The 17,169-nt window shown below is 41.6% G+C and overlaps 1 protein-coding gene across 1 annotated transcript in view; it reads right to left on the bottom strand.

Moving 5' to 3' along the window:
• The window catches only part of Piezo2 (piezo type mechanosensitive ion channel component 2), a 390,271-nt gene that overhangs the window by 103,943 nt on the left and 269,159 nt on the right, over positions 1–17,169 (bottom strand). Inside the window, exons 8-9 of the mRNA XM_052155704.1 lie at positions 4,098–4,260; positions 886–1,005 (exon numbers count right to left, since the gene is read on the bottom strand). Coding sequence (XP_052011664.1) covers positions 886–1,005; positions 4,098–4,260 — 283 coding nt within the window. The remainder of the gene's footprint in view (positions 1–885; positions 1,006–4,097; positions 4,261–17,169) is intronic.

Here is a 17,169-nt window from a genome sequence, read left to right as displayed (position 1 = left end):
GTGAAATGGGCACAACAGCACCCAGTGGGATACAGGAAAACCCTCAGGGATCTCAGGCATGATGTCTGTCTCATGGCGCACCATCTGTGCCGTAAGGCATTTCACCTATCCTACGATGCACCCCACCTGCCCCACGGTTCTGTCCTCCCTCACAGTAGCTTCCCCCGGCCCCCTCAGCACAAGACAGCAACACTGAGACCAGGGCTATGTTGTTTTGAAGAAACCGGTCTGCCATTGAATGTATCACGTCTCCCTCTCGATGCTCTACAACGCTCAGTGTGACTTGTTGGCTCCATTCAGGAAAAGAACATTTGTCTCGATGGCTTTGCAAACTGGCTCTTAAGTCCAGAATGAATTCAAGCTGACTGGCAATCGTGATCTATTACATATAACTTACGTGAGCCAACACTTTCCCTGCCAGAGCCTCAAAAAGCCAAAAGGCCCATAACCACACTCAGGCAGAGTCTGGATCTTCCCCAGTCAGTTACAGAGTTACCACTATGAGTCATGGAGTCACTTAATACAGTGAACGGCTCTGCTGCAGTGTTGTCTACCTTGAAACTATCCTCTCTCACAAAGGTGCCAACAGTTTCGTTACTAATTTTTGTCTTTAAAAAAAAATTAGGATTTTTTTTTTTGATTTCAAGACAAGTGATTAATATATAAAATTGTTCTCTTCTGGGATCTTGTGGGAGCAGGTACTTCCTTTAAAAGCCCCAGGTTTGACTGTGACAGAGGGTTCTGGAAGTAGCCACCTAATGCAAATTGCTTCTATAAGTCAGAAGCAACGCGATCTGACCACTGCTATTAAACCCCACATCCAACCACACGACACAGACATGAAAAACTAAATGAGGAAGCGAGCATTCTCTTCCTGTGCCTTACTTTTCTCTCGTCTGTTGGGTACTGGGTTGCATACCACAGGCTCCGCCTCCTCTCTGCTGTGTTCTGATTGGTGCTGCAATCCAGGGCACCCTCCTCTTCCTTCGCCATCTCCTCCTGCACCTGAAACACAGAATCATGGGAGCAGCCGTGCTCCCAAAGCAGATCCACAAACCATTGCCCTTGATCTCATCTGTTCAAAGTTAGGGTATGACATGGATGCGATTTGACCAATACTCTCCTAATAACTCAATACTGTCATGTTTGTCCTATGACCACCACTGTGGAATGTCGCTTGATTCTATTAAAGCTTTCCATGTTACCGATGTTAAGCATCGTGGCTTCTTCCAGTGTATTCTAAACTGCACCAGAAAACAGCAACATAACTGGTTCTCAGGGTAAGCACTTCTAAAAGAGTACACAGTTAATAGTATAAGGCTCTCACTGGCGAATCTTTCACTAACCCCTTTTTTTCTTTTTAATGCCAAGATTTTGCTACATAGCCCAGGCTGGCCTAAAACTCACAATTCTCATGACTCAGCCCCTAGAGTGCCGGAGTGCAGGATCACAAACATGTCTCACCATGCCCAGCAAGGTGATATTTAGTAAAAAGCAATTTATCTAGAGCTCTCACACAGTAATGAGGGCCAGAATCCACGGAGTGGACTCAGATGTCGTTCTAACAAAGGCGTTCCCGTAAAAGGATAATTAGTTAGAGTAGAAAGTGTGGGTTCGGGCTCACTGCCCAATCATGGCTCTGGTGTGCAGCAGAGCGCCCAAGGGAAACACACTCCCTCTCAGAGGCCAGGTAGCAGCCACATATACATCGTCCCAACTTACGGTGAGTCAACATAGCCGTTCTTCACTTCTCAATGATTGAAATGTTACTTTAACTCATGATAACTTGCTGTTAAAGGTGAACACTCCTGAAAATGTTCTGTTTTTAACATTCTATATACAGTAAGTGGCACATGATGATCAACCCTATTAAAAAGTAGCCTTTGCAATATATGACTTTGGCCACTGCAGAATGAGCATATTTAAAGTAGGTTATGATCGGTTATGGTTGTCAACAGGTCAGGAGCATTATAAATGCATTCTTGACTATTTTCAAACCATGCTGGGTTCACTGGGGGAGTAATCCTGTTGTGTGATGAGGTATTTAACCAATGTATCTGGAGTGCTCATACAGTAATGAGCACAGAATCCACGGAGTGGACTCAGATGTCCTTCCAACATTCTTCTGATATGTAACTCTTGATACAGTCTCCTCACTCACATTTGATAGCTGGCATTCTTCACTGAATATGACAGAGCTTCTGAAACTAGGGTGTGAATAGCCTCTTGACTTCTCACATTGTCTCAGTAATAAACTTTTCTGCTTCAGCCAGTTTAAGTTGCAGATTGAAATGCTTCCTGACTAAGGACCATGTCCCATTTGTCCTTACAGGAACTGGCTTGAATCCTATTGTTCTATTTGTCCCTATAGAAACAGGCTTGAATCCTCTTGTGGCCTGCAGCGCCCATAGCTCAGATTGCTTTCCCAGCAGTCTCGATCTCCCCAGCTCCAGAGACAGTCCATGATGCAAACACTAAAGCCAGAGCATTACACGAGCCTGAAGAAATCACAGAGCAGTCACCAAGCTACTACATTTCCTGGGTGTCTACATGGAACGCCACTGGGAAAGCTAAGCACATTAGGAATTCTTAATAACTTGAAGGCCTTAATTTCTGTAATGTACATGAGATTGTTCAGAAGTAGTTCCCTTAATACATTTTAGTTTTATGTAAAACTTTTATTGATGATCTGTCTGTCTGTCTGTCTGTCTCTCTCTATCTATCTATGTAAATGTGTTTGTGGAGGAAGCTAACATAATACAAATCTTAAAGTATTTCATTAGTGTGACCAGTTTTTAAAAGGAATTGAAGAAAGGTGTAACTCAAGATTTGTTCCTTCTGACCTCATGGATACAATTTGTTACTTTGTATCCATCAATTGGGTCCCAACAGGAAGATACCCACAGAGAATGGAACTAACAAGGATCAGATCTGAGACCCTAGTCTTAGTTGGTACCCTCCATGGGAACAGAGTACCATGCAGGAAGGAGATGGATTCTCATTTCTTCCTGCAGGTGGCAGTTCTGCCAGGGATGAAGGAGACACGGGCCTTATCCAGTTTCATTGACACTGTTTAATTTGGATTGCCTTTACTTTGCGGGGAGCTGGCCTTTTTTCCTTGTAGAATGCATAGCCTTGTCTAGTCTTACTTTATATTGGCCACTAAGTTAGTACATTAAACTCTTGGCCTTCAAGATGTCTTCTGAAACTTGTAACATGTGGTTCTAGCACATTTAGTTGAGAATGAAAGTAGAAAAGAGAAAACTGATCCCAAGCCCAAAGCTAGCAGCAATTCTAATGAGGTTGCATCTTGGCCTGAGTTCAGTAGGCATGAACAGTGCCCCCTGCAGATGGAAATGAGAAAAGCACCTCTTACGTGCATCAATGTCCTCCCTTGCAACATTGCCCAACTATCTAGGAGACTGAATGGACAGAAGACAAAGAACAGAGAACGGGAAAACACACAAGCATTGGTCTTCCTGTTTAAAGTGTCATGGCCTTGCTGGTATTCCTATAGGGAACAAACTAGTGTCCCATGTGATTGTGTGGAATGTCCAGTCCCCATGCCTCACAGTAGAAGCCATGGGCACTAGTAGGAGTTGAGTTTTTATGAAAATGTCTAACCTCAGAGGCTGGGATGTCAGAAACACTGAGACATGGGGTTGTATGGTCTCTAAGACTAACATTGCTATCAAAGATGGGCCTGAATCCAATCTTAACCATTCAGGAAGTGTGTGGCACCAGAACACGTGTCTTTCATGCTTCATTCCCTTACCTATGAGACAAGCACGATATTCATTTTTTAGTTATTCAATGGGTGGAAAGAAGGATACACAAAAATAGCCAGTATACTGCCTGCTGGCTTAGTGAGTGCCTAAGAAAACCTAATCTTCCATTGTTATTACCAACTGCCACTTGTAACAGCTCACACAGGGCCCAATGGGAAGCTGGCATCTGTGCAGATAGAATCTGTACTCACTCAGTACTTGTAGAATTATACCAACGTGGGTAAAACACTACCATTTTGCTGAAACCATGTCTCCTAGAGAATTTAGGTACTTTGAAGATAAGCTCAGGAAACATTTCCAGATCCTTACAAGAGGCTCTTGTAGCCAGATGCGGATCAGCGTGGCCAGCGTGTAGTACATCACCAGCAGGAGAATGGGGTTGGCGTGGTGATACCAGGACAGGTCTGGGTTTACTATGATCTTCCAGGTGCTGGAGCAGTCTGTTTGGATAACGGACTTGATCCCAAACAACCTATTAAAAAACAAAGAAATGTGGATAGCTGCAGTCAACTGTGACAGGTTAACACATCTGAGAGCGGAGACATAGCTATGCAATTGCATAATATATGTACAGAGACATATAATACACATGCACAGGACTCTATACAGGACTGAAGGACTCAGGATTTTGCCAGATTGAGCAGCTGGGCTGGGAAGAGGCACAGACATGATTAAGAGACATCAAAGTCTCCATCTTACTACCAGAGTCTCCATGTCTCATTCTATCTCCTTGGTACCTTGAGGGCTTCCTGTGTCTCCAAAGTATTTTCCTTTCTGCCCCACACCAATTTTATATGTATCACAATTTGAAATTTTATTGCTGTTACTTCACTGGCTTGTTTCTCTGCCAGTTAAATTTTAAGTTCTTCTGAGCAGGGAGTGTATCTACTCATCCCACCTTTCTGGACATGCCTAGCATAGAAAAGAATTTATGTGCAGGCATATTTGACTGGATCAAGTACATCAAGAATTAGGTATTCACAGTTAGGGAGAAGTAAAGGGATGGTAACATTCCTGCTAAGGAAGACAGAAAGGGAGCTGGAGAGATGGCTCAGTGGTTAAGAGAATCTACTGTTCTTCCAGAGGATCAGAGTTCAATTCCTAGCACCCGCATGGTAGCTCATAACTGTCTGTAACTCCAGCTCCAGGGGATTTGACGCCTTCTTCTGGTGTCCATAGGCATTGCATGCATGTGGGGCAAATACAGCCATACAAACAAAACTTCAAAGGGGGTGGGGAGAAGAACAAAGGGGGGAGAGAGGAAGGAAAGAGTTTTAAGGACTGAAAATATAGTTCCCATTGCTTAGAGCTTTTAGCCACAGAATCTCCATATTGATTCAAAATGTAGCCTACACTAAGTCCTCACACACCTTTTAGAAATTTATATTTTAGTTGAAAATCAGCCCTATCAAAATCATGGAATTATTGAAATGCCAAATATGTGACAATATTTAAGTAAGGCCAACTAAATGAGCAAATATTTCATTTCAGGTCAGACTTGGCATGAGTTCCAGTATTATGGGAGCAAATATTGAACTTGGTCAGAGTTCTCCAGCTCAGACATGAAAGCTAAATATTATATAGTAGAATTTCTGTGAAATTTATCTCTGTCAAATTTCATTTATGGGTAATTTGAGTTTTTCAAAGCTTGGTACTTAATGACTTACTTTGAAAGAGGACTTTACAATGCTTGTGAAAATTAGAAATGGTTTATTTAGAAAGCTAATTTCTACCATGTATCCTGAATGTTCCTGATTACATAATGGAAAGTGTGCAAAATATAATTTGTTCAGAAGTGTTGAGAATGTGACATATTAAGAAATCCATTTGCCATGCAGTTTTCTTTTAAAACGATGCTAAGAAATGATTAAGCTTTGCTACGCAGATGAGCCTCACTTCTTTCTATTGTTTGTGATGATTCTTTCTAAACGGGTGTTTATTTTATGTGTAAGGTGCTTTACCTGTATGCATTTCTTATACCAAGGGAGGGAAAATCGGGGCTTTGATCCCCTGGGATTGAAGTTACAGACAGTTGTGGGGCATCATATTAGAGGTAGCTATCAAAATGGGGTCCTCAGCAAGAGCAGCAAATGCTCTTAACCACTGAGCCATCTTTCCAGCCCCCTGATTCTACTGTTCCTAAAAGAAATTACTTTCCAGCTTTGCCCCTTTCCTCCTCCTCCTCCTCCTCCTCCTCCTCCTCCTCCTCCTCCTCCTCTTCCTCTTCCTCCTCTTCTTCCTCCTCCACCTTCTCTTCCCCCTTCTCTTCCTTTTCCTTCTTTTTTCAGATAGGTTTCACTATATAGCCTGAGATGGCCTGGAACTCCCTACAAAGATTGGCCTTGAAGAGGGAGAAATCCATCTGCCTCTGCCTCCCACGTGCAACACCTCCCCAGAGTGTGTCCTTTCATGTGACTCAGCATAGTCCATTCAGGTGTAAGGTCAGTAAACATCACACATTCCTCTCTTATAAAAAATACCTGGCGCTGTGTTTTCTATAACAATGAGGGGATGTGTAAGTGCATTGCTGAACTTGGATTAAAAACAACAACAACAACAACAACAACAACAACAACAACAAAAAACAAAAAGGAAACTCAACCCTCTTTAGTTTCACAGATGCAAAATGGGATTAGCAGTTCCTATAATAAAGTTCCTTTATTGTAAGTCTTTTTTTCTTAAGCTCAGTAAGAAATTTGTGTTGAAATTAAGTTTTTTTATTATATTATTTTAATTTAATTATTGTTATCCCTTATGTCTAGAACCATATAGGAAAGGCTAAAAGCATATACGTGACATTCTGGAGATGACACATTGTATTGCATGGTCTGTGCTGGACATTTCTGAATTGCAAGGCTTTCAGAAATCTCATCTCAGGATTGCTTTTTGCAGTTGGTATCCTTTTTCTGTCATTATTAAATTAGTCTACTAATTCCTGGGCATTTGCCTACACTATTGGGCATATTTTCTATAGATCAACAGTGATGTACTATCTTGAAGTGATGCTATGTAGACAAATTGATTATTTCTATTTTTTTAATTTTAGGAATAATTAAATTGTTCTTTTTAAATTTCATGTAATTCACAAAATAAACAGAGAAAAATAGGCAAGATGTGATAAGCTACATAAGAAGTATAATTCAAAACACACTTGAATGATAGTGAACTATTTTTTAACTTATTCCCACTCACTGCTTCCCTCCAGATCAGCTCCTCTAGCTATCCTTCCCCCCTTCCCTACATCCCTATCTCCTCTGAGTACTTGGAGACCCCATAAATATCCCATTGTGGCATATGAAGTCTCTATGAGGCTGGCCACGTTCTATCCCACTGAGGCCAAACAAGGCAGGCCAGCTAGAATATATCCCATGCATAGGCAACAGCTTTTGGGATAGCCCCCTCTCCAGTTGTTCAGGACATACATGAAGACCAAGCTGCACATCTGATACATATGTGCAGGGAGGCCTAGCTGAAGCCCATATATGTTCTTTTTTTTTAATTTTTTTATTCGATATAATTTATTTACATTTCAAATGATTTCCCCTTTTCTAGCCCCCCCACTCCCTGAAAGTCCCGTAAGCCCCCTTCTCTTCCCCTGTCCTCCCATCCACCCCTTCCCACTTCCCCGTTCTGGTTTTGCCGAATACTGTTTCACTGAGTCTTTCCAGAACCAGGGGCCACTCCTCCTTTCTTCTTGTACCTCATTTGATGTGTGGATTATGTTTTGGGTATTCCAGTTTTCTAGGTTAATAACCACTTATTAGTGAGTGCATACCATGATTCACCTTTTGAGTCTGGGTTACCTCACTTAGTATGATGTTCTCTAGCTCCATCCATTTGCCTAAGAATTTCATGAATTCATTGTTTCTAATGGCTGAATAGTACTCCATTGTGTAGATATACCACATTGTTTGCACCCACTCTTCTGTTGAGGGATACCTGGGTTCTTTCCAGCATCTGGCAATTATAAATAGGGCTGCTATGAACATAGTAGAGCATGTATCCTTATTACATGGTGGGGAGTCCTCTGGGTATATGCCCAGGAGTGGTATAGCAGGATCTTCTGGAAGTGAGGTGCCCAGTTTTTGGAGGAACCGCCAAAACTGCTGCTTTCCAGAGTGGTTGTACCAATTTGCAACCCCACCAGCAGTGGAGGAGTGTTCCTCTTTCTCCACACCCTCTCCAACACCTGCTGTCTCCTGAATTTTTAATCTTAGCCATTCTGACTGGTGTAAGATGAAATCTTAGGATTGTTTTGATTTGCATTTCCCTAATGACTAATGAAGTTGAGCATTTTTTAAGATGCTTCTCCGCCATCCGAAGTTCTTCAGGTGAGAATTCTTGAAATTAAGTTTTAAATTAAAAAATATTGAAGACCATTATGTATTATATCATGTACAATTCATGCATACTAAGAGAAAAATACTATGTCAAAAAGAAATGTTTGAATACATTAATCTATACAATCAACACATGTCAACTTCCTTCCATGAGCTTCCTCTGTAAGGTGTTCTCACAGTGAGGAGGAGAAGTATCATTGGAATTTAGGGCCTTACATCCATGACTTTCATCATTTTGGTTTGGAAAATAAAAAATGCCTAATAAGTGTATAACACAGCCATCATTGTGCCTACTGTCATTTATTTAGCATGCATCTTGGGTTACACAGAGTAGGTATCTACTGCTTTTCTGACTGCAAACAAGAATCTTGTACTCACCATCCTGATGAATCAGTAAGTAAATGTATGTGTTAAGGGTTAGCACTGCTTAAGAATGTCTGAGAGCCTGAATTTTATGGATTGGGGGTGGCTTGTTCTTTAGAGTGTCATGCATTGAGATATTGGTATTTAAAGTATGATGGCGTTCTGAGCTAGAACTTTAAAAGCTAAGGGTCTTTCAGATGGCATTGTGGGAGCCTCCACCCCTCTCTTTCTGGCTTCTTGTTTGCTGATGTAATCTCTCCCACGCAGGATGGTGACACCAGCCATCAGGTCCTCTGTAGACAAGGCAATGCTGGCACCTTGCCCTCCAATCTCTGGAACTATAACCAATACATTCCCCCTTTTCCTCAAAAAGAAAAAAAATTAGAATGTTTTGGACATTCTGTTATAGTAATGAAAAACTAATTCACCTAGTTCATGGTAAAGGAAGAGAGACAGATTCAAATATCCACTAGAGACAAAGTATGAAGCCACCTGGCTGATCCCTTCAAGATGTCACAACAGCTCAGAGCATTATGTACAAAACTCACTCTCTGTGATGTCAGAGGAACCATGGGAGCAACAGTCTCCCTCATCACATCCTTCATGTCAGCCTTCCCCCTGAGACCCCAGAATCCTTGCAGCTGGTCCTCATGTTCTGCACAGCCTCATTCCAGATGGATGTCTCCTTATCCCACAGAGCAGCTATTTCCCTCCCCCTCCCCGAAAGCACTCCAGCATCTGATAACATGCAGATCCTGACCTAAGAGGAGGCTGGGTTTCACTTCATTTGCACATGTTGGCAGATTTATATATGAGCTACCAGGTTTACTTAGACATCTGCTCAGTCTCCTTGGAGGCCAAAGCACAGGCAAGAAACATATAGCTCTGTGTCCATGCCCATGTTTCAGAAGTAATTGTTACTGTGAAAACTCCTAACACACACTCTCATGTTAACTGTACTTACAGACACTGTCTAGAAGCACAAATGTTCAGATGGCATTGTGGGATTAATATTCTTGTGCAATTAATACCCAGAACATTTTCATCATATAAATCTGAAATTCTAGTCAATCAAAAACCTGTTGTCTCTTCCCCAGTTCCTGGAAGCCACCCTTCTACTTTTTGGTCTGTGTAGCTAGATTCTGCCAAGATTTCAATAATTTGCTTTCAATTCTGTTAACTTTTGAGCTTGAAGTGGAACCACTCGATCACATAGTTTGTGCCCCTTTGAGGACCTGTAGTACAGTTTTCCATTCCCACAAACAACACAAAGGACTTCAAAGTTTGCATAATTGTGTGTGTGTCTGTGTGTGTGTGTGTGTGTGTGCTGAGAGTCTCCATGCTGGTGGTATGTAGGTAAGAAACTCCACTTTCAATTTAACCTTTTCCTTCTCAAGAGTGCAGAGTTCTTTATGACCTGGACTCTCATGGGAAGCCTTATTCTTTAAGTAAGCATTAGCTCACTAGAATGAACAAGTGTGTAATGGTGGATAAAAATCTAAGGTGAGTGTTAAATCCGCTAATGAAGCCAGGAAGAACACTCTCCTCAACTAGCATGAAATGTTTAATGTTGGGACAAATCTCTCCAAAGAAAACGTGTTGTATTAGTAGTCTCTGTCAACTTCCCATCTTTTGGTGGAAATCAGCAGGAAACTGGATGGAGAAAGAGGGAAAGGTGCAGTGTAGGAGAGACATTAGCACAGCATCCAGACCACAGGACAGAGACCAGACTCAGGGCGGAGGTCTCTGGTGCCCTGTTAAGCCGAACATTTTCCACTGTCTGATATCTAGTGGTGTCAGCCATTGCTATTGTCATTCTAGCATCTTCATTTTGTTTTAAGGGACCTAGAATAAAGTTTGATCATCTAAGCACCAGCTCCTCAGTCCACAGACATTCCTGTTTGCCAGTTGTTGAGTATGTAAAATAGCAAGAATGACTTAAACTAAGAATGCTCTATAGGTGGTGACCAGTCACAAGGTAGGAATTTCCTCTTCCTTTATTTGCCTGAGAGACACAGCTCTGGGATTGTCTCCAGCCTTCTCCTTATTGCTCTAAGTTATAAACCTTTCTTCAGTCCTCTAGGTCCTGAGAGGTTAGCTTTGCACTGCATCCCTGCCCAGGTGTACAGACTTTGTATTGATGTGATTGTGTAAAGTCAGTGCATTTGACAGCTGCCCCCCAAACCTTGTGGATTCAATTATTCATAGCCAAGGAAGAAGGATGTAGAACAAATTATGTGAAAGAACCACCAGCCACTTGAAAAACATTTTCACTTTCTTCCATTGCCTCTCTGTGATGGTTTAAATATGCTTGGCCCATGGAGTAGCACTATTTGGAGGTGTGGCCTTGTTGGAGCAGGTGTGGCTTTGTTAGAGCAGGTGTTACCTTGTTGGAGTAGGTGTATCACTGTGGGTGTGGACTTTAAGACCCTCATCCTAGCTCTCTGGAATCGAATCTTCCACTAAGAACCTTCAGATGAAGATGTAGAACTCTCAGCTCCTCCTGCACCATGCCTGCCCGGATGCCGCCATGCTCCCACCTTGGTGATAAAGGACTGAACCTCTAAACCTGTCAGCCAGCCCCAATTAAACATTGTCCTTTATAAGACTTGCCTTGGTCATGGTGTCTGTTCACAGCAGTAAAACCTTAACTAAGACATTGGCCATGTTCCCCTCACCTAATACCAAAGTGCAAAAGCAACAAAAGATAGGTTTTATTTTTAAAGGATGAAGAAAATTCAAGGGACACCTAGTTTACTTAATCATTTGACTTAAAAGCATACATCAAATTCAATTGCATTAGCATGAACTCACAATAAACTCTCAACCACCTGATCTGAAATATGGCCTTTAGTCCTTTGAGGCCTCAATTTTCTCATGTAGTAAATGAAACTAACAACCCATACTGAAGAGCTACCGTGAGGATCAGACATGATGGGTACACGCTTCTGAAAATCCCATGTAGAATACATCATCATCATCATCATCATTTGTTAATTAATTTATTTACTTTACATCCTTACTGCGGTTTTTCTCTCCCCCCTTTCTCCCAGTCCTTCCCCACCTCCCCTCCCCACTCACTCCTCCTTTGTTTCTCTTCAGAAAAACAGAAGGGGAGGCCTCCCATGGATATCAACCTGCCTTGGCATATCAAGTTGCAATTGGACTAGGCACATCTTCTCCTATTCAGAGTAGAGAAGTCAACCCAGTAGGAAGAAAGGGTCCCAAAGAAAGACAACAGAGGCAGAGACAGCCCCTGCTCTGGCTGTTAGGAATCCCACAAGAAGACCAAGCTACACAACTGTTACATATGTGCAGAGGACCCAGGCTAGCTCCCTGGTTGGCAGTTCAGTCTCTCTGAGCCCCTATGGGTCCCGGTTAGGTGATTCTGTAGGTGTTCATATGGTGTCATTGACCCTTTTGACTCTTACAATCCTTCCTTTCCCTCTTCAGCAGGATTCCCCAAGGTCTACCTAATGTTTGGCTGTGGGTCTCAGTAACTGTTTCCATTAGTTGTTGGGTGAAGCCGCTATGATAACAATTATATTATGCTCCTGTCTGCAAATAAAGCAGAATATTATCAGCAGTTTCAGGGGTGGCCTCCCTCTTGTGGCTTGGGTCTCAAGTTGTGCCAGTCATTGATTGGTCTCTCTTTCTCCAGTTCTCCATCTTTCCGTGGAATTCTAAACAAGGATTTTGGGGAAATTATTTTGTGTTGCAAACAAGATGTTCAATGAGTTTTTAACATGGTAGACATCAATTTCTCTCTTGAATCAATCTCTCTTGTCCATAAAGGCATAGACATAAGTTCTTAAAGCTAGCATGACCTATCTTTTGCAGAGGCAGCAATGAATTCAGATAGCATTTGGGATGCTGTTCATGTAAAAAGAATAGAGGACAGTTTCTTAATGGCACATTCACATGTGAGTGAAATATTGATCCGTGCTGTCTCTCATAAGCAGAATATTATTTTTACCTCCCTATGAAAAAACAAATGTGACATTCTACCCAGGTGAACAGCTTTCTGACTGGAATCTCAGTTGGCTTGGTCCTTTTTCACAGTTATATTGCATGAGTCACCATTTGGTGAGCTTAATATTGAACTCCCCCAGCTAACCATGCCTTGTAATATATGTCTTCTCTTATACATGTGCATCTTGCTAGTAGAAACAGGCTTACCAATCAATGCCTAATAACTAAGATGACACTTCTTGGGAGCTTTCACAGCCGTCTTGCATGTCCTAATGCTCCTGCGATTGGAAATTGCAATTCTTGATCTACACATAGAGCCTTCAGGTTCTAGTTATCTAATCAAGGTAATCAATGTAAAAATTATAAGGGTGGGTTAAATGAGTGGAAACAGATATGGATCCACTCACCTCTTTCATCAGATGATGAAGTTTTCCTTATGCTTACCACACCAGGCAACAAAACATCCAAAGTTGTAGTGTGCCAGGTGACTCCCCCTCCTTTAAATGTACTCTTTCCCTTCCTGCTGTTCTGAACGTGGGCTTAATGCCTGGCCCCATGCTTTTGCTCATCCATACCCACAAACCCTCAGATCAGACCTTTATGCAACCTCACTGAGAGGCAGAAAAAAGGCTATCTCACTACAAGAGTTTTCCACTTACAGCCCCCAATTTTATAATAATAACCACTTTCCTTTTTTTTTTTCTTTGTAAAGAGAACACTTAACGTCCAGCCCAGTGATGCCTGCAGGTGGCAGTCCAGTCTTCTGTTTAAGAACAGCTTTATTTGACCTTCCTGTTCTAGCTGCATCACACGGGGCATGTGTCTCACAGACTGTCTTGGGTACAGTGGCTCTAATGAGGCTGCACTGCTGCTTTTCACTGAGCAAAGAAGACGGACAACACTGCCATCCACCTCCTGTACACAACGCCATCTGGATGTTTGAAATCTAGCGCTTTACCACCAGTGGTTAAATTTTTAGTTGTTTTGTGTTTTGTTATAGCTTCCTTCGTGTTTGTTTGCATTGGTGATTGTAAATTTCTTGGGTTTTACTTTGAAGCAGATTTGGTAAGTATTTGGCTAATGGTTCTTAAAACATGTTTTTCTGTGACTCCAACTGCACCATGTTAGACATCTTGAAGTTGCCATCTAGGGCACCTTCTTTCTCTTTTTGGCTTGTTTAGATCCTTGTTGTCAGTATCTCTTCTATTATCCTGTCTTCATGGCCATCCACCTATTTTGCTGTTGAGCTGAATATGTTCCTCTGCTCACTCAGCACATGCTTAATTCCAAGTCTGATATTTTAAAATATGTATTTCTGTTATTATTTAAATTATATGCATATATGGAGGAAATGTGCAGGTGCCCATAGAGTCTAAAAAATAGACTTCAGTCCACTGGGGCTGGAGTTCCAGGTGGTCGCCTCACCTTGGTGTTGGGGAGCTGGTTGTCAGGTCCTCTGCAAAAGCAGCAAGTGCTCCTAACTGCTGAGCTGTCTCTGCAGTTCCCGAGATCTGCCATTTTTGATTCTCCGAGTTCCGTTTGTTCTATGTATTCACTTTAATTGATTCCACTTCCGCGCTCATCGGTACTGAGCTCTTTACTCTTGGTTCTCTTTACATTTGCTGTCTACAGGGGCTTGTCATGGTTGGGCACCTTCATTCATTGCTTCTCTAAGATTTTAAATATTTTTTAATTATTTTTATATGTATTTGCCTGTATGTGAGTTGGTGTGTGTGTGTGTGTGTGTGTGTGTGTGTCGGGGTGGGGTGAGGGTGGGGATATCCGAGGAACCCAGAGGTATAGGAATCCATGACAGAGTTATAGCTGTTGTGAGCTGCCCAACATGGGTGCTGGGAACTGAATGTGTCCTCTAGGGAAGCATTGCCCTTTTAACTGCTGAGGCCGAGTTCCTCTGCAGCTCCCTGCCTTCTTTTTTTTTTATACCACTAAGTAGTACGAATTTTGTTGTCTTTCTCTAAAACGTCTTGACCTTGTTTTGACAAGAACTTAAGTTACTTATCCTTTGATTTCATCCCAATAAGCTTTTAAAGTTTTGTCACGATGCCTATGTGCTTAGGTTAGTCCTTTACTCTGAGTAGAATGCATTGTTTTCTCAAACCCTACCTAACTCTGACAGTTTGCTGAGTTTACAGTTCCTCAGAATTTGTTCTTTCCCCAGGAGCCCTGCTTGGCCTGGCCTTAGAGACACACATCTAATACATGCGGAGTCAAGAGTTCAGCCAACATAGTGGAGTGACCCAGTGACCCAGGAAGCTATCTGGAGCCCTTTCTCAGCCCAGCTCAGGGATCACTATTACTTCCCCCTGTACAAGGCTGAGATCCCTCAGCCTTTCCACATTCTGATCCTGATCCTTCCCAGCTGTCAGGCATTGCAGTCCAGCGAGTCTGATGTCCAGTGTCTGAAAACACCTCTTCACGCATAGCTTTCTTTCTGATTGTGGTAAGAAGTGGTGCAGTATGTCCCGTATGCATTTGAGCACCCACGTGACTAATGCACATGACTTGCAATGGTGTTAACTTACTATCTATCTGCTGAGATGCTGGTTAGACTGCTTGACAAAAATTTTTATCATTTGCTTATATATATATATACATATACATATATATATATGTATATATATATATATATATGAAACTAATAATATTTTTTTTTCCCTCATCTTATTTCTTGTGTCAGTTACAAGCTATTTTTTTTTTTTTTAAGATTCTGGCATCAGCAAATATCAATCAGTTCCCAATAACTGTTTTTAATCACTGATTTTTGCACAAAGGCACCCTTTCCATTTCTTGCCTTTTGCCATTGAGAACACGCCCCATATAAACACACATCTGCTTTTCTTTCATCCCACGTGTCCATCTTTCCTGAGTCCTTACCTGAGAATCTCAGGGAAAGACCTTCTTCTCTGTTAGCTCTCTTCTCATGACATGTGTGAACGAACTGAGTGATCGTATATGCAAGAGTGCTAGCATGACTCTGGGTCTGAGAAAATGAAAGTTCCATCGTTGTCTCAGTTAGGATTACTATTGCTGCGATTAAACACCATGACCAAGAGCAAGTTGGGGAGAAAAGGGTTTATCTTTGGCTTGCACGTCCAGACCCCTGTTCATCATTGAAGGAAGCCAGGACAGGAATTCAAGCAGGTCGGACACCTGGAGGCAGGAGCTGATGCAGAGGCCATGAAAGGGTGCTGTTTACTGGCTTGCTCCCCCTGGCTTGCTCAGCCTGCTTTCTAATAGACCCCAGGACCACCAGCCCAGGGATGGTCCCATCTACAATGGGCGGAGGCCCTCCCCCACTGATCACTAATTAAGGAAATGCCCTACAGGCTTGCCTACAGTCTGGTCTTATGGAAGCATTTTCTTTATTGAGGGTATCTCTGCTCAAATGACTTTAATCCGTGTCAACAGTTCACACTGAAATTAGATTAACAACAAGCTTCTGGAGTTTGTTTCCAGAGCTGTCCCAGAAGCTGGTTTCTCATTAGCTTGTTCTTTGTACAATTACATTTGTAAAACATGACTAAATATTAAGAAGACCATTGCATATTAGGACATTATACTGATAGCAGAGATCCCATATCATGTAATCTTTACACTCTTTTCACCATTTCCATATCTAATTTGTTGAAAAGCTGTTTTGAACACATGGGCCAGAGTTCATCTGTTACGTTGAACAGCAGTAACTTGGGGAATGCTAGGTCCCAGTCAGGCTGGGTTGTGAAGTCTCTTAATAATGTCTTCCTCACCAAGCAGTGGTGGCACATGCCTTTAATCCCAGCACTTGGGAGGCAGAGATGGGTGGATTTCTGAGTTTGAGGCCAGCCTAGTTTACAGACTGAGTTCCAGGACAGCCAGGGTTATACAGAGAAACCATGTCTCAGAAAACCAAACCCCCCAAACCAAAAACAACAACAACAAAAATGCTTTCCTCTCTATCCTTCACCTCTAGTTGCCTCATTCCAACTGATTAACTACTATTTTAATTCTTTTATTTTATTTTATTATTACAATGGCAAAGAACATTGTAATGAAAGTGATATTAATTTAGCAAACAATAGGAGAATTATAGAGTCTGTGTGTCATTTAAATATTACTGATTTTATGAAAGTCATTGGGGAAGGTGATTTATTTTCTTTTTCTAAGTCATAGCACAAATAGAAGCTTCTTTGACCAATATAAAAAGCTGTATGGCACAAATAACATTTTACAACTAAAAACCGTAATTGGAGATTGATAGGATAGACAACTTGCTCTATGGATTTTTCTAACTTGTTAGAATATTTATGAAACATGATTGCTTATAACATATATTTTGTCAAAGAATGTATTTTCAACTTCTGTTTATAAAATGATTAATTATATGGTAATATTTCTATATTTATACAAGTTCATAATCAAGGCTTTTAAAAATGATCAGGCTGGCCATTAAGGTGCATTTTCCAGTGGAGATGCTTACAATTAATTTTGAGAAACATTAAATCAAATTTCCTTTTGTGTGTGGTCCAAGAATGTGGGCAGACAGCTAGTTCTAGAAGCTTTCATTTAGAGACTCTGGCCTACCACTGCACTCACCGATTTTTAGGACTTGTGGCAGTTTGAATGAGAAAGGCTCCCATAGGATCATAAGTTTGATTCCTTGGTTCTCAGTCTGTTATAATTTGGACATGTGGTACCATTGGAGGAAG

The sequence above is a fragment of the Apodemus sylvaticus genome, chromosome 13, assembly GCF_947179515.1.
Source record: "Apodemus sylvaticus chromosome 13, mApoSyl1.1, whole genome shotgun sequence".
Taxonomy (NCBI): domain Eukaryota; kingdom Metazoa; phylum Chordata; class Mammalia; order Rodentia; family Muridae; genus Apodemus; species Apodemus sylvaticus.
The sequence above is the reverse complement of the archived record's forward strand: the minus strand, read 5'-3'. Positions and strand labels throughout refer to the sequence as shown.